This window comes from Babylonia areolata, chromosome 35 (genome assembly GCF_041734735.1).
Source record: "Babylonia areolata isolate BAREFJ2019XMU chromosome 35, ASM4173473v1, whole genome shotgun sequence".
Taxonomy (NCBI): Eukaryota; Metazoa; Mollusca; class Gastropoda; order Neogastropoda; family Buccinidae; genus Babylonia; species Babylonia areolata.
Window position 1 is genome coordinate 18,599,941 of NC_134910.1, and position 23,964 is coordinate 18,623,904.

At 41.6% G+C, this 23,964-nt stretch overlaps 1 protein-coding gene across 2 annotated transcripts in view; it reads right to left on the reverse strand.

The window, feature by feature from the left end:
• LOC143277734 (protogenin A-like) overlaps positions 1-23,964 on the reverse strand; it is a 208,257-nt gene that overhangs the window by 11,263 nt on the left and 173,030 nt on the right. For both annotated transcript variants that reach the window (XR_013053779.1, XM_076582632.1), the window contains exons 17-19: positions 19,596-19,715; positions 3,994-4,105; positions 1,980-2,103 (exon numbers count right to left, since the gene is read on the reverse strand). Coding sequence is in view for 1 of the 2 variants with exons in the window: in XM_076582632.1 (XP_076438747.1) it covers positions 1,980-2,103; positions 3,994-4,105; positions 19,596-19,715 (356 nt within the window). In the remaining variant the exon portion in view is untranslated. The remainder of the gene's footprint in view (positions 1-1,979; positions 2,104-3,993; positions 4,106-19,595; positions 19,716-23,964) is intronic.

The following is a 23,964-nucleotide window of genomic DNA, read 5'->3' on the forward strand; positions in this document are numbered from 1 at the left end:
AAAAAATGATAATAATGACAGATCTTTTGTTGGGTCGAATATCAGATCAAAGTGCCAAGTTTAGAGAATACAAAAAATATAAATATAACAGTAAATGCATTGTACTCAATACATAAAAAGCTTGGATTTTTTTAAAAAGTGTATCACAAGTAAGTCTTGAAGGCCTTGCCTCTCTTGTTTATCAATTTTGTAGAGTGTAAAAAGAAGTGATTGCAGGTTCTTTAAAGAACCATTTTCTGTGCTCCCTTCAAAACCAAATCCCAGTGTAACAGCCTCAAACTGCCCCCCCCCCCTTCCTAATCTCCCCTCTTTCAGTTGCATTTTACCCCCAGGGTCATTCTTTGCTGGAAACTAATCAAATCAAAAAAACTTTATCAATCCACAATTTCCATGTTGATTAATAAAGTATTTTGTATTTGATTTGATCTGATCTGATTAGTTTCCTAAGGACACAACTTTGATAGGATGATGCTCAACTGTGTGGTCCCTGTCTATTTTTTTCTACACACTGTTAAGTGATGTTAGGAACCAGCCATGGGCCAAAGAATCCCAAAAAGGTCTTCTGATGGGTTTTAACCCTGACATTTTATGGCACCACAGCCCCCTGACTGGAAACCCCTGCCATTTGTTTAATGCTGCTGCAGCCCGCCAGCTGGAAGTCAGGCATGAAGGGGAATTTCCATCACACACTGGCAATGGCCTTGTTCACACACACCATGACTGAAGATTCCTGTGAAAGTCAGGTTAAGGAAAGAAAGAAAGAATGGTGTTACTTTTGGCACTGAACAGACCCCCATTCATTAGAATTTGGCCCTCAGCTAGCCGTTTCATTCACACACTTTCGCAACACTGAAAATGGTGGCCAGCACTGAAAATGAAATGAAGGAGGATTACACAAAGGAAGAAGTTAAGGTTATTGTGCATCAACTGGAGGAGTCTGAAAGAGAAAAAACACATATGACTGTGGAATAAATGTAGATGAAGATGAAATAGGAGATAGTGAAACGGAAAGTACCATTCCACTGGCACTGCTGCAAAACACATGGTGAAGTGCAGCAGCACAAACACCTGTCAAAGAATCTGTGCTGCCAACTGGTCCCCTTCATACTCTTCCGCTGAACGCAAAGCCATTAGATTTTTTTTTCAAATGCGGCAAATGAAACCAACAAATACGCCAATCAGTGACACGGTGTATGGTGACAAATGACACAACTGTGACACTGGGCTGTGACACCTGCATTGTGACAGTCATCTGGCTGACTGTTGGTGAATGAGACGTCCAGTGTTCATGTAAACAGTAGGCTGTGTGCATATTTGTAAATAATGTATACTGAGTACAACAGTCAGTGTTTAATTCAGTGTGTTTGGGTATTTTACACTCTGAAAACAACAGACTTGGTGACAATAATTTTGTGACAAGTGTACATATTCGATTGGATTACCATGATGGTGGTTTGGTGGGGAACACGTTCGGGAAGTACTTCTGACTCAGAAATACATACTACGTATGGTAGAGGGTAGTTGTACAATAACTTCATGATGTCACTGTGATTTTACCTTTATTTGGTGACAACAGAGACAACAACAGCATGACACATGTAGGTAGGAAACATATTTCAGTGTACAGAACAAAGCTCATTAAATTGTGAACACTTTGGCCAAATAGGACCGCTCGGCAATGGATAGTAAGTCTATGGTGCTGTGTTTACTTTGGGAACCATATTTTCTTTTAAAATATGTGAAAAGCTTTGAATAATGGGAAGAGTTTCTCAGTAACACATGCAAATGCTATAGGTTAAACCAGTGTCCTCTTTGTCACTGGTTTACATGATACAAAATATAGAAGGCAAGTAACACCATTTCTCATCACTGATTGCTAATACTTCATCAGTTGGCCTGAAATCAAATTTCACATTGATGGCCATTTGCAGAACGATGTACACATGACACACACACCTCTACAAGGACAGTCAACTCACATGTATTGTTGAAGGGGTCAACTGCAAGGTCAAGGACATGGGACTCTGAAGGTCGTGAGCCAAAGCTGACATGTGTCGTCGTTGCTCCATCAGGTATTGGCTCTCCAGCTGCTTCTTCAGCTGTCTGGACAACAGACACCCCATAGAGATTGACATCCATCCTGTGTCATCTCATTTATCTCTTACTTTTATCTGTCAGCATTTCAGCTTTGAGCCCAGCTCAAAGAGAGGAAACTACGTACAATACAGTCAAAATATATTCCCTACAATGTGCCTGTGGCTTGCTCAATTCCGCTGCATTTCTTACCAAGGAATAAAGAAACAAGACATTGAAAAGAAATACATAAACTGCAAAGTACAGCAAATACATATAAAAATGCTCACACAGCTGAAAACTGCCAGCAGGCAACTTTCTTGGCACCAAAAATATTTCATCATAAAAGTGTCGAAATATTTCAATTATACCAAATCAATGTTCACTACTGTATTGGCACAAACTATAAACATACACTTTCACATCAGATTAGAAAAATTAGAAATGTAAAGCAATATAAACATGTTCACAGATCTATTCAATAAATCTTTATCCATTTGGAAATTAATTGTGCATCCATATGTCACTAAAACAACACAATATCTCAGCCCATAGCTGAGTCCGGCACACACACACACACACACACACACACACACACACACACACACACACACACACACACACACAAACACACACAACATGACAAAAGGTTGGACTGAAAAATCAAAAGACTACATATATAAAGCAAGTAATACATGACAGCAGCTTCATTACCCATAACCCCCCTCCACACACACACACACACACACACACAGAGTGTTTACAAAATAACCTGTATATGAAAAAGCACATTTTCAGAATAAGATAGTTATGCTTCTATAAAAACATAATAACTTGCCAAATGGCAGGTTAATTATCCACAAAAAAGTTCTCAAATAGCAAATACATTAACAAAAAATAACATGATAGTTAAATCATGATCTTGAACAAATTATCTAAAACATCCGTATTGTAAAATGGTGACTCGCAACTGCTAGTAAAAACATTTTAAGAGGTATTCTATAACTAAGATTTCCACTTTTATACAAATGCACCATTTTATCTAAAACACTGACACAGACACACAGACACAGTGCTTATAAAATGACGTATATCAAGCTGTATACAGAGTAAAAAGAAAGGGTGACAGCACAGTACCCTGGGGTGCACCGGTATTAGTGTATAAAATACTGGAGACTGAGTCTCGGATTTTAACAAATTAGGGTCTGTTACTTAAAGTCGTCTAAAATCCATAAAACAGAGAATTTACTTTCATCTGTAAAAGTTTCTTAGCTAAAAGGTGGGACTCTAAAGTATTAAAAGCACCTGAAAAGTGAAAAAAAAAAACCAACATCAAATGTTTATATGTGCCATGCTTGTCTAAATGCTCATACACCTTATTCAGAACAAACAACGAGACATCATCAACATTTCTGTTTCTCCTGTAAGCAAACTATAATGGGTCTAAAAAAAAATCCTTCATAAATCCCTGCAAGTGAATCAGTACCACTCTCTCAAATATGTTCACAATGACAGATGTTAGAACCACAGGGTGGAGGTCATTCAAGCACTTCACTGATGTTTTCTTGGGGACAGGGACAACACAAGAGGTTTTCCAAAGGGAGGGAATCTTTAACTGGGTCAGAGATTGATAAAAAATGATGGTTAAAATTTTATGAAGTTGTTCTGCACAGTGACTGGGGGTGATCATTTTAATGCCATCTGGACCAACTGCTTTGTTTACTTTTTACTCTTTTTAACTGTTTGAGAATATCATCTTCAGAGACTATCCCCCCCAGACCCCATCTTGTAAACCTGAAGGGATCTTGGTCAGGAAGTCGGTCAGCTGCTTTTTGCATCACAAAATGTGAAGGTGTACAGTGTTTGGCTGTGTGCTCATGACAGGAGTGTGGAGGGCAAAGGCACTGACGGTGGCCATACCTCTGCTTGCAGATGATGACGATGACGGTGATGACAATGCTGGTCAGACCGATGACAGAGCCACCAAGGATCCCCAGGTGTTGATCACTCAGGCCACTCCTGGAGGGGTTGTCTGCCCATGGGTTTATTGTATCATCACCACGTTACCACTTTGCTATCATGCAGCTACAGACCTTCACTCACAAACTGTGGTAAATGGCATGTTTTATAGCGCACAAACACTACTCATGTGAGCTGGAAGACTGGTGTCATAATGTCTGTTTGCAATGGGTGTGTAAACTGATTTATTCTACTATCTAGTCATTAAAAGTCAGCGAGTTTTGTTTGTGTAAGATGTCATAGCATAAAAAGCAAAAAACAAGTGGAAACAATTCTGCAATGCACTTAACTATGACACAACATTAACATAATTCTGGCAATGCTACCATCACAAGGAAAAACTAGCACAACCCTAGATATGTCCGATACTGATGGAACTAAGCAAAGACAAATGCAAAAAAAACAAGAGAGGCAAGGCCTTCAAGACTTACTTGTGATACACTTTAAAAAAAAATCCAAGCTTTTTATGTATTGAGTATAATGCATTTACTGTTATATTTATATTTTTTGTATTCTCTAAACTTGGCACTTTGATCTGATATTCGACCCAACAAAAGATCTGTCATTATTATCATTTTTTGTTCAAACAGGAACTTCTTTTGCTAAGCATGGAAGTTTTGTTTATTGCAAACGTTTTGGTGCAGACAGTAAAATAAGGGAAATTACTCTGTAATTAATGCTGGGGGACTTAGTTTGCTTTAAACTGATCTTTCTCATCTTAAACATTACATTTTGAAATTATACTCAATACATAAAAAGCATGGATTTTTTTTAAAAAAGTGCATCACAAGTGAGTCTTGAAGGCCTTGCCTCTCTTGTTTCAAAATGTAATGTTTAAGATGAGAAAGATCAGTTTAAAGCAAACTAAGTCCCCTAGCATTAATTAGAGTAATTTCCCTTTTTTACTATCTGCACCAAAACGTTTGCAAAATAAATAAAACTTCCATGCTTAGCAAAAGAAGTTCCTGTTTGAACAAAAAATGATAATAATGACTGCTCTTGTTGTTGGGTCGAATATCAGATCAAAGTGCCAAGTTTAGAGAATACAAAAAATATAAATTATAAATATAACAGGTAATGCAGTTTGCATATAATTAGGCTTCATTCTTTATTTTTTTGTGCCCATCCCAGAGGTGCAATATTGTTTTAAACAAGATGACTAAAAAGAACTGTATTTTTCCTATTGTTATGCCTAATTTGGTGTCAACTGACAAAGTATTTGCAGAGAAAATGGCAATGTTAAAGTTTACCACGGACACACAGACACACACACAGCCAACCAAACACCGGGTTAAAACATAGACTCACTTTGTTTACACAAGTGAGTCAAAAAGGATCCGCTATGCTCAAATAGTTCATACAGTGTGACCAAAAGATGAAAAGAAGAAACATGTGGATGAATTAAACCAAAAGTTTTAGAAGACTGGACCTGATAATGACATCACAATAAAAGATCTGAATAAAATAGGAAAATGCAAAAAGATACTGCTCCTCACCCAAAGTTCGCTACTCCAATATTAAGGAGCTATCAGAAGAAGACAGAAGCAAACTATTCAATCTCTGTTAGTTTCCACAATGGAAATGTGCCTGATGATTAGACACACACAGCTTTTTAATGCCCATACAAGACCAAGGAAGGATCACTGTCAGGTGTAAGTGGCTACTGCATCTAATTATGCACAATACTGTTGTAAAGCTCGTGGAACACATAACAGCCAGGATCACAAGGGATCTTGAACAGAGGCACATTCTCCCTCCAAATCAAGGTGGTTACAGAACAGCCAAGTGTACATGGAAAAATGTGGCTGCTTTCGCATGTGAGGTATACGGAGGATTTCAAAGAAAAGAATAAACATAGGGAGTAGCAACTGACTTCGAAGATGCACACAATAAAGTCTACTTTGCACATCTCATGGAGCTTCAATTAAAGTATGGAGTAAGTCTGATGTTAACAAGATGGATAGCAGCCCTTCAGGGAAGAACCATTGTCTTGGAGATCAGATGTCTGCTCCTTATAAACTTTCCATGTGACTACCACAAGGATCTCTACTCTCTCCTGTATCCCACAATCTCTACACAAAGGGATTGCAGATCTGAACAACAATGGAGTTGCTAATGTGCTTCCTCCAGCGGATGATGTCTTCAAAACTTTGTAAGATGCTCATGAAAGAACTGCATCTGTCCAGAAACAACTGAACAATATCACACAGTGGTGCAAAGACATATAATCTTCCATCAATCCAGCAAAAGCCCATACATTGCTATGTACTCTCAACAACACTACGAGCAAATCACCACCAGCTATCTCATTTTATAGAATTCAAATCAAGAAAACTGATAGTCTATGCTACCTATGATCGCATTTTAACAGGATGCTGACCTTCAGAAAACATACTGAAAGCAATGTCCTGGAATGCAAAAAGGGTCTTTCAATCTTAAAGGCAAAGGCTGTCAAAGGCATACAACGCCACCTCTTCCAGCTATATCAATCACTTGTTCTCAGTGTAACTACTCTTTCAAAGCAGCCTCATAAAGTTAGAAATAATTCAAAATGAAGCTAAAAGAATAATTTCGGAACAACAAAAGACACTCCCACTGAGACCATGCAATACCTGCTTGACCTTCCTTTAATGCAGGCCAGACACAGAACCAGTTAACAACCCTTAGCAAGCCAAAGGATGTGGCAAATAACTGAATCCTATTTGGTGGGGATTTCTCAAAAAAGGTAGGTGTAAAAAAAAAAAAAAAAAATTGATTAATTTCTCATGTGACACAGGTAAAGGTATACATTTTATGAAAGGAGAATGAATGGACAATACAGAAAAAAAAATCTTTTGTTATAATTAAATGAATATCTGATCCACAAGAATTTAAAAAAACAAAACAACAACACATGAACATACACACACACATGCAGGCACGTACGTACACACACACACACACACACATGATGCAACCACCTTTCCAGGCGCATTCTGTGTGGTCCAGTTAGAAAATCATTGTTGAGTAGATAAGGGTCTTCTACCTGATGTATGCTCATTTAAATAGTATTTTTATAATCCTGACACATCAAACTAACATTAAGAGTCTGTTTATGTCCACTGAACCACACTCCAATGAAGGAAAAATCAGAACATATGCAGGATATCAGTAGATGCCTTACAGGCACTATGGCAACAGTTTTTGTAGGATGTCAGCTGACATCTTTTAGGCACTCAACTAGTTACTAATAATTCCTTTAATCAGTTCATTTCTCTTATCATTAAGCCAGGAATTTCAACACATAAAAGAAATAAGGAGGGTAAAATAGCACCACCTTGGCAACATCCTCTCTCTACTGAAAACCAAGAAGGTATTGCTATGTTTATAACTATTGTTGATTTAATATTTTGGTAAAAGGCACTTTTCCATCTGCACAAGACAGGTCCAAACCAAAATGCTTTTATCACTTTGATCTTAAAGGTAAAGTCAACAGTGTCAAATGCTTTTTCAAAATCTATACAAATCAATAAATCAGGCAACCGCTTTTAATTCAAATAGTGAATCATATACATGAAATTTAGTGTTATCACCAATAAATCTATTGGACATAAAGCCTGTTTAGCTATAAAAAAAATTAGAGAGAACAAACTTAACTCTTATTTGCTAATCAAACAGATCCAACTTTATGAACAATGTTCAATACAGATATTGGTCTCCAGTTCTTTATAATATTTATATTCTCGTGGTTTGTTACCCTTCAGTTTGCAAATTATTATGTCTTCTTTCTGTGTTTGTGAAAGTTCACCTTTCTTCAAACCTTCATTTAATGACCTGATAATTGGATAACCAAGATCCTTTGAAATGAAATGTTTAAAATTTGGTGGAAAAGCCATTAGTACCTGGACACTTATTGTTGTGTATGCATTTAAGTGCCTGAGTGGCTTCTTCATGTGTAATTTCACCCTTAAGGTTTTCTATTTCTGTAGTGAAGTGAAGTGAAGGTATTTACCTTTCAACATCTGATATTTCATATTTTGGATAGTCCTCTTTTCATATAAATGTTTGTAGAAATCAGTTACCTCCTGCAGTTCTGCACTATGCCCATTAAGTTCTTCTCCTTTGTCTGAAACAAGTTTCTTCATACCCATATTTACAAAGTGTCTTTTTTCAAGATCACAATAGTATTTCACCACTTTTTGACTCACTTGTGTAAACAAAGTGAGTCTATGTTTTAACCCGGTGTTCGGTTCTCTCTCTCTCTCTCTCTCTCTCTGTGTGTGTGTGTGTGTGTGTGTGTGTGTGTGTGTGTGTGTGTGTGTGTGTGTGTGTGTGTGTGTGTGTGTGTGTGTGTGTGTGCCCATGGTAAACTTTAACATTGCCATTTTCTCTGCAAATACTTTGTCACTTGACACCGGATTTGGCATAAAAATAGGAAAAATTCAGTTCTTTCCAGTATTCTTGTTTAAAACAATATTGCACCTATGGGCTGAACACGAAAAAATAAAAAAAAGAAAGCCAAATTATATGCAAACTTAACTTACTGATATATTTATATTTTTTTATTCTCTAAACTTGGCACTTTGATCTGATATTCTGACACAACAACAAGAGCAGTCATTTTTATCATTTTTTTTGTTCAAACAGGAACTTCTTTTGCTAAGCATGGAAGTAAAATTTCCGGTGCATGTCTCGGCTGCAGATAGTAAAAAAGGGAAATTAATCTGTAATTAATGCTACGGGACTTAATTTGCTTTAAACTGATCTTTCTCATCTTAAACATTACTTTTTGAAATTATATTAAATACATAAAAAGCTTGTGCATTTTACTCTCTGAGTACAGGGCTTTCACTATGTTCATTTGCCCAAGTGGTCTTTTTCGGAAAATACTAAAATCAATACTACGAGTGAACTTTATTGATATATTTATTGGCTGAGCCCTGAAGGTCATGGGCAAAAATCAAATGCATACACATAGTTATACATATTCAAAGCGCGTGCTCATATTCCTCGCAAACGCAAAGGGTGCCATTTTGTTTCAAGTTGTTGACCTGCCTGTTCAATCCTATATTCAATCGACAATACACGATAACATGTGATGGAAAGTTGGAGAAGGAGACTGTTAAATATTTATTATGCCCCAAATTGCCATAAAAATATCAACAAAATCAGTTTTAATTGCCCTTAAAGATTTTTTGAATGCCTAATATACCCCAGAATAATATGATTTAAATAGCGTTCTCACTGCAAATACCACAATCGATTCATCACCCTTTAAAAAAGCATGTTTAAATGTTAAATTTTTGAATGTAGGTTAAGGAGCCACGATAGCGTATTGGGTAAGACAGTTTCTTCTCACCCAAACACACGGGGTTCAAATCTGCCGTCAGGGCTTTTTCTTTTTTCTTTTTTTCTTTTTTTTTTTAATCCGAAGCTTTATAATAACACATACAGAACACATTTTAATGATTAGTTTTTTTTGTTTTGTTTTTTTAAGTGTATCACAAGTGAGTGTTGAAGGCCTTGCCTCTCTTGTTCTCCTTTTTCTATCCATCTGACCCTTGAAAACATGAGCACTTCTCCCATTTTCTTTTTTCTAATGTCTACATGTTTGGACTTTTCTTCTGATTTTTCATTTTCTTGAAATCTTCCAACATTCCAACTTTCTTGGGTTTCTAGCAGTTGTTCCTTCTCTTACATATTTTCATTGTGGCATGTAAGATTGTTCTTGACCTAATCTTCGTTAACTCATTCAACCCTGCGCCCACCTTTGAGGCCTGCACCGTTCTCCGCCAGAGCCCACCTGATAGGCGGGCAATAAAACCTGTTTATCTAAAACGGTTCGTCAGCTGATTACTATGCATACAACTATTATGTATGGGAAGTAACTCCAACTTAACTTCCTTCCTCACAAGCACACAAAGTTTCGCTCCGAAAATCGAACGATTAGTGTGTTCTTTTATCCGGTTTTTCGCATTGATATGGTAAAACGTCAAAGGCTTACTGCGCAGTAAGTGCTCAGTGAAATTATGATGGACTCTTGCAGTGAATTCGCCCCATATAATAATAAATAATAATAATAACAATGTACATTTATATAGCGCCCTTTCTCACTAAGAGCTCAGGGCGCTTTACATGAAAGAAAAATATTACAAGTAACATAAAACATTCTCAAAAAATCCCTCCCCCCACTCACACTCTCCCTTTCCCACTCCACATACATCCAAAGCGAGCTGACATGGGTGGTGTTGGAGAAAAGGAAGCTGAGAGTACTTATATATAATGACAATTCGTCTAATAATTCATCTGATATTTCTTGGGAAAGTGAAGGAGATGAAATTAGCAACCAGTCTACACAAAGTGGCGGACTTTTAAATCAAGAAGATAGCCCACAACCGTCAACATCAACAGAAGCTGACATTTTACTATTACTGTTTTTAATGTTAAGTAACAAGTAAACTAGTGCATCCCTTGCCTTGAGACCAGCAACTTGTGTCAAAATTATATTTCAGTCATTAACTCACTCTGGACGATGGAATGCTATAGCGTTCCTGACGTAAGGTAGCATTCTGGACTACGACCAAGGAGGGGACTTGTTGGTGCAAGTTCTGAACCCTTCACCCTCCAACACCATCACTACAGCCTACAGCCCGATAACTCCCTGTGTCATCCCAAGACCCCAAATGGACAGTTAAAATGGACTCCAGTTAAGACTGAAATTCTTTTGTCCATCTGAAAGTGAGTGAGATTGAGTGTATGAGTATGAACCCCATCTTATTTACTATCTAAGTAGGGGGGAGATAATACATTTTACAATTAATTTTTGTTAGTGGGTTAAGAAGGGAAAGGGTGAGGGGGGTTAAATTCCGCTTGTCATCTGTATGGGTGTGTATGTTTTTTGTGTTTTTTTCAAATAAAAATTTGTTTTTAATCCTTCATTTTGTGTGCCGAGTTCTCTCTTGACATAAGTGCAGCGTGAGCACCCATCTTGTTTTTGCTCGTCATCGCCTCTCCCCAGTTCTGGAGGCAGGTTGTGACAGAAAAGTATAATGTGTTATAAAATCCCATCATTGAGTGACAATCATTTTAATCAGCCACTGTGAGACAAGCTCAGTGAAAAAGAAAAACAAGAAAAGCAAAGTGCATAAACAGATAACACATATTCAGACACACAAGTACACTTTTATGAAGTGAGTGAGAAGGCAGCAAAGCATCCACAACTAATTAAAACAAAAATGTGTTCTGTATTTGTTATTATAAAGATTCGGGTTAAAAAAAAAAATTAAAAAAAAGTTCTGACAGCAGATTCGAACCCCACATGTTCAGGTGAGAAGAAACTGTCTTACCCATTACACTATCGTGGCTCCTTAACTGACATTCAAAAATTTACCATTTAAACATGCTTTTTTAAGGGCGATAAATCGATTGCGGTATTTGCAGTGAGAACGCTGTTTAAACCATATTATTCTGGCGTATCTTGGGCATTCAAAAAATCTTTAAGGGCAATTAAAAAATTCCTTTTAAGTCCATGGTAAAGGAGATGTGGCCATCACGGCAATCACACCTCAACATTTAGCCATTTTCTCTGGATCTAGATAAATGTACAAGTTTAGTTACACCCGTCAGGAAATGACAACATGGTCAATTCAATTTCTCTTTTATGTTCATTCTAGTTTTATAACTAAGTTGATAAGAAAATTGAGTATTTTGTTAAACTAATAACATGTAGAGCCAAGTACAAGTACTTCTAAACATCGTATGAAGTGAAAAGGACTTCATTTTGAGAAAAATCAAGACTGGAAATTTTTACATTTCATCAAGGGTATTAACTCTCATGGTTTATCATTTTCAACTGTGAATTGTGACTGATTTTGTTGATATTTTTGGTCCCAAGGTTGTCATAGCCAAGGGGTGGCAATGGGGACAAGCTCCCATTGTCTATAAAATGCCCCTCACGGCGCGCGTCTCCAACAGCCTCTGACAACTAAGTCCAGCTCCTAGCCTGCTCGTGTGGCTTAGATATAAGCCCGGCGGAACTGCTACTACTGATAGGAGAAGGGGCGAAGGCGGGTCACCTGGCGCCTGAAAACCAGTGCTTTGGGTAGATGGGGCTCAGCAGTCTGGGAAGACAGCTCATCTAAGAGAAGGAAAACTCTGATTTCAAACCTCCGCTGCCTTGCGGCCATACCCACTCATAGGAAAGGCTTCGGGAGTCAACCCTGAGGAAAAATCCGGGCAGATGGAGTCCGTTAGCCTCAGCAGGCAGTTCTTCCAAGAGAAGGAAAACTCCCAAGAGAAAACCCGGCCAACTGTAAACCGTTACCAGAACAGGAGATCACCGAAGACGGTGCCACAGTGGCCTCTCTAAGGGGCGTGATCTAGTCAAAACCGGCTGTGCACGCACTCTACGACACATGGCTACGCAGACGACGTTGGACCGATGTGGTGTCGTCTTCGTGGACCATGGCCAGGGGGAGACGGTGCCGGGCCCTCAGCCTCAAAGGGGCCCATCCACTACTACCGACCATGGACGCGATCCTTCCCAGACTCTTTGGGGAGAACAAAATGGAGCACATGGGCAAGCAGCACTTCGTATCGTCCACTGGAATGCGGAAGGAGTACAGCGCAAGAAGGTTGAGCTCCAACGGTTTCTGCGTGAAAATGCGATCGATGTATGTTGCATCCAAGAGACCCACCTCAAGAACACTCACCGCTTTTTCATAAGAGGTTACGAGTTGTTCAGACAAGACCGAGAGAACAGACCAAAGGGAGGCCTCATCACCCTGGTAAGAAACAACATCCCAGCGGCAGAGACCCAGAGTTCTGGTCAAGCTGATTTCGACACAGAATTTCTGGGAGTCAAGTTGGTGTTGCCAGGCACGTCAGTGACAGTCCTCAACGTCTACTCACCTACAAACCAAATACAGCTTGACTCTAACCTCGTTGACTCCCACAGCTGGATCATCACAGGAGACTTTAACAGCCACTCACCCAGCTGGGGCTACCAAGATCTTAATAAGAAGGGAGAAGATGTGGAAAACTGGGCAATCAGTAACCAGCTGATCCTCATCAACAGTCCAAAAGATCCACCTACGTGCTACTCACGAGCATGGAGGACCACAAGCACTCCTGACCTGGCCTTCGCGACAGACGACATCCACAGCATTGCCCAAAGGGAGGTGTCGCCCCAGCTTGGAGGCAGCGACCACAGGCCAGTGATCATTACAGTACAGAGACATTTTGTAACCCATCCCACCAGGCTCCCAGCAAGCTGGAATTATAAGAAGGCAAACTGGGACCTTTTCAAGCACGAGGTAGACAAGAGGACTTCTGCGCTGACACTGTCGCACCAAGACATCAACGAAAATGCCAAGAATTTTAATAAGGCAGTATTAGATGCGGCGCAGGCAGCTATTCCACGAGGCAAACGCAGGAACTACTGTCCCTACTGGACACTTGGGCTCGACACCCTGCACAAGACCCTCAGTGAAGCCAGGGACACGATGGAGAGCTCCCCCACTGACGAAAATGTAGAGACACACAACAGAGCGAAAGCTGCGTTCATAAAGGAAAAGCTGCAAGCAACATGCAAGAGTTGGCAAGACAAGACATCCTCCCTGAACATGGAGACAGACATGCAGGACTGAATGATGACAACCCCAGCAGAGGCAAAACCGTCATCGAGCAGGACAACCAGCTGAAAACAGAAAAGGCCGCAGCCAACACCTTTGCGGAACTATACCGAGAGGAGAGTGCGATCCACATGTCCAGACAGCGCATCAAGCAGGTACGAGAGGAAACCACAAAACTTATGACATCAGACCCACGTGGCATAGATGACAGCTGTACGAGCAAACCACTAACCATGAAGGAGCTGAAACAAGGCATCCGCAAGCTGAAGCCCAAGAAAGCTCCGGGGCCTGATGGTGTCACTGGCGACATGCTGAAGCACCTGGGACCAGCATCCAGAACAATGCTGCTTCAGATCTTCAATTACAGCTGGACAGCAGGAGTTGTGCCTTCCATCTGGAAAGAGGCAGAGATCATCCCGATCCCAAAGAAGGGAAAGAACAAGAAGGACCCCCACAGCTACAGACCAATCAGCCTTCTGAGCTGTGTCGGCAAGCTGCTGGAAAGGATGGTCAACCACCGCCTCACCTTCCTCCTGGAAACACAGAACATCCTTTCACCTACCCAGACCGGCTACAGAAAATTCCGAAACACAGATCAGCTAGCCCTCCTTGTCCAGGACATCGAAAACTCTTTTCAGGAGAAGAAGAAGACACTGGCCGTGTTTTTTGACCTGTCGAGAGCGTTTGACAAAGTGTGGAAGGAGGGCCTCATCCTGAAACTTCTCCAAGCCGGCGTACGTAGCAAGATGTACATGTGGATCCAACACTACCTCTTCGGCAGGACCGCAAGGGTCAAACTAGACGGCTTCCACAGCAGAAAGGTCAAGCTACGTGAGGGTGTCCCCCAGGGAGGAGTGCTTTCCCCAACATTGTTTCTGTTGTATATCAACATCAAAGACAACATCACGAAGCACGTCTCCAACAGTCTGCACGCAGACGACCTGGCAGTATGGACATCCGCTGAACACACCAGCACGGCCTCCTACCGGCTTCAGGAAGTCGTCAGCAATATCGCTACATGGACAGAAGACTGGGGTCTTGAGCTCAACACCACAAAAACCAACCCAACACTCTTCTCTCTCTCCACCGCCAACGAGCAAGTCAAGCTGAAGCTCCAGGGACAGGTCTTACCCCAGACGAATATATCAACATGCCTTGGTGTCAGGTTGGACACCCGCCTGACCTAGAGGCCCCAGATTGAGGAGATGGAGAGGAGAGGCATCCACAAGGTAGCCCTGCTGAAGAAGCTGGCCGGGACGACTTGGGGAGCAGACAGCAGGCTTCTCGCCAGGGTCTACATGGGAGCGGTCAGACCCACCATGGAGTACGCCTCAACCTCGTGGGGCACAGCCTCCAAGACCAACAAGAGCTGGCTCGACAAAGTCCAGAACATGGGACTACGCCTCATACTTGGAGCCATGAGGTCCACGCCGATCCATGACATGGAGAAAACTGCTAACGTTGAGCCCCTGGAGAGAAGACGCGACCTGAAAGTCCTGATGCAGGGAGAGAAGCTCAGAAGACTGCCCTCACATCACCTACACCACAGACTGGAGCAGCCCACCAAGAACTGTCTCAAACGTCAGAGCCTCAACCACCAGTATAAAGCACTTAGAGCACAGCACAGCGATGTTCTGGCAGCAAAAGGGGAGTCTTGCACTGACCTTGCCTTGCCTGACTGGAGGCTTGACCAAGAGGTAGAGGCCACCATCAGCCTCAGAGTTCCTGGCATCACCACCAAAGACCAGCAACCAGCTACTCTCAAGATCCTGACTCTGGCCATGATAGAGGAGTCCTACCCAGCCAGCTCCTGGACCCATGTATACACGGACGGATCAGCGGAGGAAGCCACACACAACGGAGGCAGTGGTGTCTACGTCAGATTTCCCGATGGAGAGCACAGCAGCATCGCACTCCCTGGAGGAAAGCTCTGTTCCAATTTCAGAGCTGAAGTCCTGGCCATCAAAACAGCAGCAGAATTCCTCTCCTCCTGTGGAAAGCCCCTTGGCAGCATCTCCATCTTCACTGACTCCATGTCCACACTCCAGGCCCTTGACTCCCCTGATCCTGGTCCACTGATCCAGTCCCTTAAGGCCTCCCTCACAACCCTTACCCAAACAGCCCCAACGACCCTCCAGTGGGTGCCTGCACATGTAGGCCTCCCAGGCAACGAGCGTGCAGACCACCTCGCTAAGGAAGGAAGCCAGCTCACACAGCCAACCATTTCTGCCACGTATGAGGAAGCAAAAACTCTACTCCACAGCAGATTCCGAAGAGGCTGGGTCACCCTGAACAGAGGCTACCAGGCACACCAAGATCCCATCAGGACACTGGAGAGAAGACACCAGACTACCATCTACCGCCTTCGCACAGGACACTGTGGCCTCCGAGCACACCGAAGAGGATTGGAATGGCAGCCACATCCCTATGTGATTGCGGCCAGGCTGACCAGACCCCATCCCATATTCTCCAAGACTGCCCCCTGTATGAGAAGATGCGGCAGCAGTCCTGGCCTGGGGGTGCTGACCTCAACACCAAGCTCTGGGGGACGGCAGCCGATCTTCACTGGACGTCCGAGTTTGTGGCATCCCTCGGACTTCGACCCTGACTGCGTAGCTGTCGAACGCAAAGAAGAAGAAGAAGAAGAAGTTGATATTTTTATGGCAGTTTGGGGCACAATCCAGTAAGTGATGAGGCGTTCACAAATCTTTCTCTGAATAAATATTTAACGGTCTCCTTCTGCAACTTTCCATCACATGTTATCGTGAATTGTCGATTGAATATAGGACTGAATGGGCAGGTCAACAACTTGAAACAAAATGGCGTTCTTCGCGTTCGCGAGGAATATGAGCACGTGCTTTGAATATGTATAAATATGTGTACGCAATTGATTTTTGCCCATGACCTTCAGGGCTCAGCCAATAGATCTATAAAGTCCACTCATAGTATTGATTTTAGTATTTCCGAAAAAGACCACTTGGGCGAATGAATGTAGTGAAAGCCCTGTACACTGAGAGTAAAACACACAAGCTTTTTATGTACTGAGCATAATTTCAAAATGTAATATTTAAGATGAGAAAGATCAGTTTAAAGCAAATTAACCCCCCCGGCATTAATTACAGACTAATTTCCTTTTTTTACTATCTGCACCAAACATCTTAAGATGACAAGATCAGTTTAAAGCAAATTAACCAAGTTTAGAGAATAAAAAATATATATATATAAATATAACAGTAAGTTCAGTTTGCATATAATTTGGCTTCTTTTTTTATTTTGTTTGTGCCCATCCCAGAGGTGCAATATTTTTTTTAAACAAGATGACTGGAAAGAACTTAATTTTTCCTATTTTTATGCCAAATTTGGTGTCAAGTGACAAAGTATTTGCAGAGAAAATGGTAATGTTAAAGTTTAACATGGACACACAGACAACCGAACACCAAGTTAAAACACAGATTGACTTTGTTTACACAAGTGAGTTAAAAAAGACCAACCCCCCCACCCCCACCCCTGTGCATTTGCATGTTTGTGTGGGTATGTGTGTGTTCATGCACACAGGTTGTTGTCTGAGCCTGGGCCATTTGCTCTAAGTTTTTATTGCAGTCTTTCCCTTCACCATATTTGAATCTGCATTTTTTTTTCTTTTGTAAGAACTAGGATAGGGTCTCAAGGCCTGATTGGATTATACAAAAGATCAGGCATCTTTTTTTCTTCTTCTTTTTTTTTCCAGCAGATGTGGTGTAGTGTGTACGTGTCTGTCCGTATGCTCTGACAGCTCCCTCCTCCCTCAAAGTGAAACCTTGTACATGTAAAGCACTTTTAACTCTATTTGACCTCCCTCAAAGTGAAACTTTGTACATGTAAAGCACTTTTAACTCTATTTGACCTTCCTGAAAGTGAAGCCTTGTACATGTAAAGCACTTTTAACTCTATTTGACCTCCCTCAAAGTGAAACTTTGTACATGTAAAGCACTTTTAACTCTATTTGACCTTCCTGAAAGTGAAGCCTTGTACATGTAAAACACTTTAAACTCTATTTGACCTCCCTCAAAGTGAAACCTTGTACATGTAAAGCACTTTTAACTCTATTTGACCTCCCTCAAAGTGAAACCTTGTACATGTAAAGCACTTTTAACTCTATTTGACCTCCCTGAAAGTGAAACTTTGTACATGTAAAGCACTTTTAACTCTATTTGACCTCCCTCAAAGTGAAACTTTGTACATGTAAAGCACTTTTAACTCTATTTGACCTTCCTGAAAGTGAAACTTTGTACATGAAAAGCACTTTTAACTCTATTTGACCTCCCTCAAAGTGAAACTTTGTACATGTAAAGTACTTTTAACTCTATTTGACCTTCCTGAAAGTGAAACCTTGTACATGTAAAGCACTTTTAACTCTATTTGACCTCCCTGAAAGTGAAACTTTGTACATGTAAAGCACTTTAACTCTATTTGACCTCCCTGAAAGTGAAACTTTGTACATGTAAAGCACTTTTAACTATATTTGACCTCCCTGAAAGTGAAACTTTGTACATGTAAAGCACTTTTAACTCTATCTGACCTCCCTGAAAGTGAAACTTTGTACATGTAAAGCACTTTTAACTCTATTTGACCTCCCTGAAAATGAAACTTTGTACAAGTAAAGCGCTTTTAACTATATTTGACCTTCCTGAAAGTGAAACTTTGTACATGTAAAGCGCTTTTAGCTCTTTTTGATAAAAATGTTGAATTAATATTCATTATTATTACCAGCCACTGTGGTGAAGTGGTTAGCGTCGTGGACTGACGGCTTGGAGGACAAAGGTTTGAATCCCAGCGGAGGTGGGTTTTTCGGCCCGTGGCCAGCTCCTACCCACAGCTGAGTGTGCTGTGGGCTTAAATGGGGAGACTGGGACCACACAGTCGAGTGTCATTCACTTCGTCTTTGGGTGTGTTGCTCTAATTACCTGACCAGCACTGCAAGTGTCTGTATCTCTCAGGCCTGGTTAACGCCAGGATATCATTATGACAGGAAGTGTAGAGTACAGCCTTGTCACGCAGTCTCAAACCAAAATGGACCTCCATAGCAACATCGTCATCTTCCTCCTCCTTCATCATCATCAATATAAACAAGACTGTCTCAAAGTCTGTGGCCTTTCATCCCCTGTTCTCATGGTGATCTGTTTCAATACTCCTTGGCTTCTGTGCTTGGGGTGAGTCCTGTCAATGTCTTCAGTGTTGGCAGATTCATGGGGGGCTGTTGTTGGAGGGACATGGTGGTGGTCTACACTCTGGGCAGGATGCTCACTCATTCTGACTCTAAGCCATTATTGTTGTTAGTAGGGGGCTTAGTAAATGGTGTCCTAAGTATGTTAAATCAGAACAGGCACCACTGAACACCACCGAAGTGACTCAGCAGCAGTGCAGGGTCTCCTCTGGTGTGTAGCCTCCTGGCGACCTAATATCGATGGTTCTCTGCAGACTGCCGACGCTGGACCTGTGATGGACAAACCTGGGTGTGGCCGTGTATAGGGGAATCTAAATGAGCGGAGTAATTGAAGTAATGCCACTGAAATGGTGCAGATGATGGGGCAGCAAAAAAAAAAAAAAAGAAAAGAAAAAAGAAAAAGTATTCATTATTATTTGTATTACAAACACCTGAACAAACACAAACATGAATGCACATTCATACACACAGGCAGGTATGTGCACAAGTATGACTGTACACTGGTGTGTGTGATTACACGCAGTACAGATTTACAACCACTTTCACAGATTTTGGAGTGCAAGCGCACACACACACACACACACACGGCAGGCACACACTTTTACTCACTCACATAATTTTAGCTCATGGATTAATGACTGCAATAATGGGGTTTTTTGTTTTGTTTTTTTACTTGGTTCCCGGCTTACCTCCCATGTGCACAAAGACCAACATTGAGGGCTCTCCTCGCCCAGCATTGGTGCAGGCCTGCACCTGGAAAATGTAGAACCGTTTTTTCAGGTTGTTCACTGTTGCCTGAGTCTTGTTGCCTGCAAACACACATTCACAGGTATGTCCACAGGTGTTTGCACAAAAGATACACACATCGCTGCTCTCACAATACACACATTTTCACTTACATATATGTTTATTCAAACATGTCCACACATTCACATACATTCACATGGAGATATTGACTAAGACATTAAATTGTAGAATGAACTAGGAAGAGGGCACACACACACACACGAACTACCAAGAGAGCACACACACACACACACATATATGAATGCGCAAGAGCACAAACCAACATCAACGAGCAAGAGTGCACATACACACAAACACACACACACACATGAACAAGCAAGAGCTCACACACACACACACACACACACACAACATAAACAAGCAAGAGTGCACACACATAACGATTAAGAGCGCATACACACATGAATGAGCAAGAGTGCACACACACACACACATGTGAATGAGCAAAAGCGCATGAACTGGCACACACATAAATAAGCAAGAGCACACACACACACACACACAAATAAGCAAGAGCGCACACATATGAACCAGCAAGAGCATACACACATGAATAAGCAAGAGCACACATACAGACACATGAATGAGCAAGAGCACGTACACACACACATAAGCAAAAACACACACGCACACACATGAATGAACAAGAGCACACACACACACATGAATGAGCAAGAGCACACACACACACACATGAATAAGCAAGAGCACACACACACACACATGAATAAGCAAGAGCACACACACACGATTGAGCAAGAGCACACACACACACACACACATGAATAAGCAAGAGCACACACACACACACATGAATAAGCAAGAGCACACACACACGACTGAGCAAGAGCACACACACACACACACACACACATGAATAAGCAAGAACGCACATACACACATGAATAAGCAAGAGCACGCACACACACACACACACATGAATAAGCAAGAGCGCACATACACAAATGAATAAGCAAGAGCACACACACACATGAATGAATAAGCAAGAGCACACACACACACATGAATAGGCAAGAGCGCACATACACACATGAATAGGCAAGAGCACACACACACACACACACACTCACACACATAAATAAGCAAGAGCGCACATACACACATAAATAGGCAAGAGCACACACACACACATGAAAAAGCAAGAACACACACACATACGAATGAGCAAGAGTGCACACACACACATGAATAAGCAAGAGAGCATACACACACACATGAATAAGCAAGAACACATGCACATGAATGAGCAAGAGCACACACACACACATGAATAAGCAAGAGCACACACACACACCAATGAGCAAGAGCACACGTACACACACATGAATGAGCAAGAGCACACACACACACACATAAGCAAGAGCACACATACACACACACACATGATTGAGCAAGTACACACACATGAATAAGCAAGAGCGCACACACACATGAATAGGCAAGAGCGCACATACAATGAATGAATAAGCAAGAACACACACACATGAATGAGCAAGAGAAAACACACACACACACACACATGAATGAGCAAGAGTGCACACACACATAAATGAGCAAGAGCACACATACACATGAATGAGCAAGAGCACACACACACACACACACATGAATGCGCAAGAGCACACACACACATGAATGCGCAAGAACACACACACACATGCACATGAATGAGCAAGAGTACACACACAAACACACACACACACACATAAATGAGCAACAGCACACACACACACACACACACACACACACACACACACACACACATGAATGAGCAAGAGCACGCACACACACACACATGAATGAGCAACAGCACACGCACACACATGAATAAGCAACAGCACACACACACACATGAATGAGCAAGAGCACAAACACACATAAATGAGCAAGAGCAGACATACACAAACATGAATGAGCAAAAGCACACACACACACACACAAATGAGCAAGAACACACACACATGAATAAGCAAGAGCACACACACACACATGAATGAGCAAAAGCACACACACACACACACACACACACAAATGAGCAAGAGCACACACACATACATGAATAAGCAAGAGCACATATACACACACACAAGAATGAGCAAGAGCACGCACACATGAATAAGCAAGAGCACACACACACATGAATAAGCAAGAGCACACACACACATGAATAAGCAAGAGCACACACACACACACACACACACACACACACACACGTGAATGAGCAAGAGCAGACACAGACACACATGAATAAGCAAGAGCGCACACACACAAATGAGCAAGAGCGCACACACATGAATGAGCAAGAGCACACACACATGAATGAGCAAGAGCACACACACACAAATGAGCGAGAGCACACACACACAAATAAGCAAGAGCGCACACACATGAATGAGCAAGAGCGCACACACACACACATGAGCACACATACACACGAATGAGCAACAGCGCACATACATATGAACAAGCAAGAGTTCACACACACACACATAAACAAGCAAGAGAGCACACACACATGAACAACTAAGAGAGCATAAACATACGAACGAGCAAGAGTACACAAACACACACTCGTGAACTAGGAAGAGTGCACAAACACAAACATGAACAAGCAAGAGCACAAACATACACACATGAATGTATAATAATGCTAGCAATAATCCAATTTATAGAGCACCTTGCAATGTAAAACATGCTAAAATGTGCACATGCATTTAAACACTAAAATGAAAAAAATGTACACCCATAACCCTGTACAAGCATCCAACAAAACATTCAAATGTGCACAGGCAAATACAAAAATTGTTATATACAACATAACATAATCTGTGAATAATGCACATTCCATATCATGATACTGAACACTACCACAATGCTTAAAACCATATCACGATACTGAAAAACAAATCACAATTTAATTAAAACTGATCACATACATCACATGACATAAAAAATCAGAAATATTCAAAACATATCTGCCCCCACCTCCCACCCCCTCACCAGATAGTACTTCTTCAACAACATACACATGACACTTCAAACCGAGCACAGCACTTTAAAAGAACCACAATACTTAAAACCAGTCACATACATCACAATGCCCCACTGATTTACAGTACACAATGCCCCCACTGATTTACAGAACACAATGCCCCACTAATTCACAGTACACAATGCCACACTGATTTACAGAACACGATGCCCCACTGATTCACAGTACACAATGCCACACTGATTTACAGAACACGATGCCCCACTGATTCACAGTACACAATGCCACACTGATTTACAGAACACAATGCCCCACTGATTCACAGAACACAATGTCCCGTCCCACTGATTTACAGTACACAATGCCCCCACTAATTCACAGTACACAATGCCACACTGATTTACAGAACACGATGCCCCACTGATTCACAGTACACAATGCCACACTGATTTACAGAACACAATGCCCCACTGATTCACAGAACACAATGTCCCGTCCCACTGATTTACAGTACACAATGCCCCCACTGATTTACAGAACACAATGCCAAAATCAGAACACAATGCCACACTGATTTACAGAACACAATGCCCCACTGATTTACAGTACACAATGTCCTGTCCCACTGATTTACAGTACACAATGCCACACTGATTCACAGTACACAATGCCACACTGATTTACAGAACACAATGCCACACTGATTCACAATACACAATGCCACACTGATTTACAGTACACAATGCCCCCACTGATTTACAGAACACAGTGCCCCACTAATTCACAGTACACAATGCCACACTGATTTACAGTACACAATGCCACACTGATTTACAGTACACAATGCCCCCACTAATTCACAGTACACAATGACCCACTAATTCACAGTACACAATGCCACACTGATTTACAGTACACCATGCCCCACAGATTTACAGTACACAATGCCCCACTAATTCACAGTATACTGTGATGGAATCTCCCGTTGGACCGACGGATGAGTAGGCAGGCAGGCTTATCTGACGGTGTGTCCTCATATGGGAGAAGAGGCCGATTCTGGATGCGCAGCACTTCCCACAGTTGTTGCAAGGGAAAATGTCTCCAGAAGTTGAGCCCTGCTTCCTTAGCTCACGCTTCTCCTTAATGGCCAGCGTTCTCTTGTTTTCAAATGTCTTTATGCCACAAGAGCACAGCATCCTCCAGCGAGAGCGGTCAAGGGCATCAGTTTCCCAGGAAGC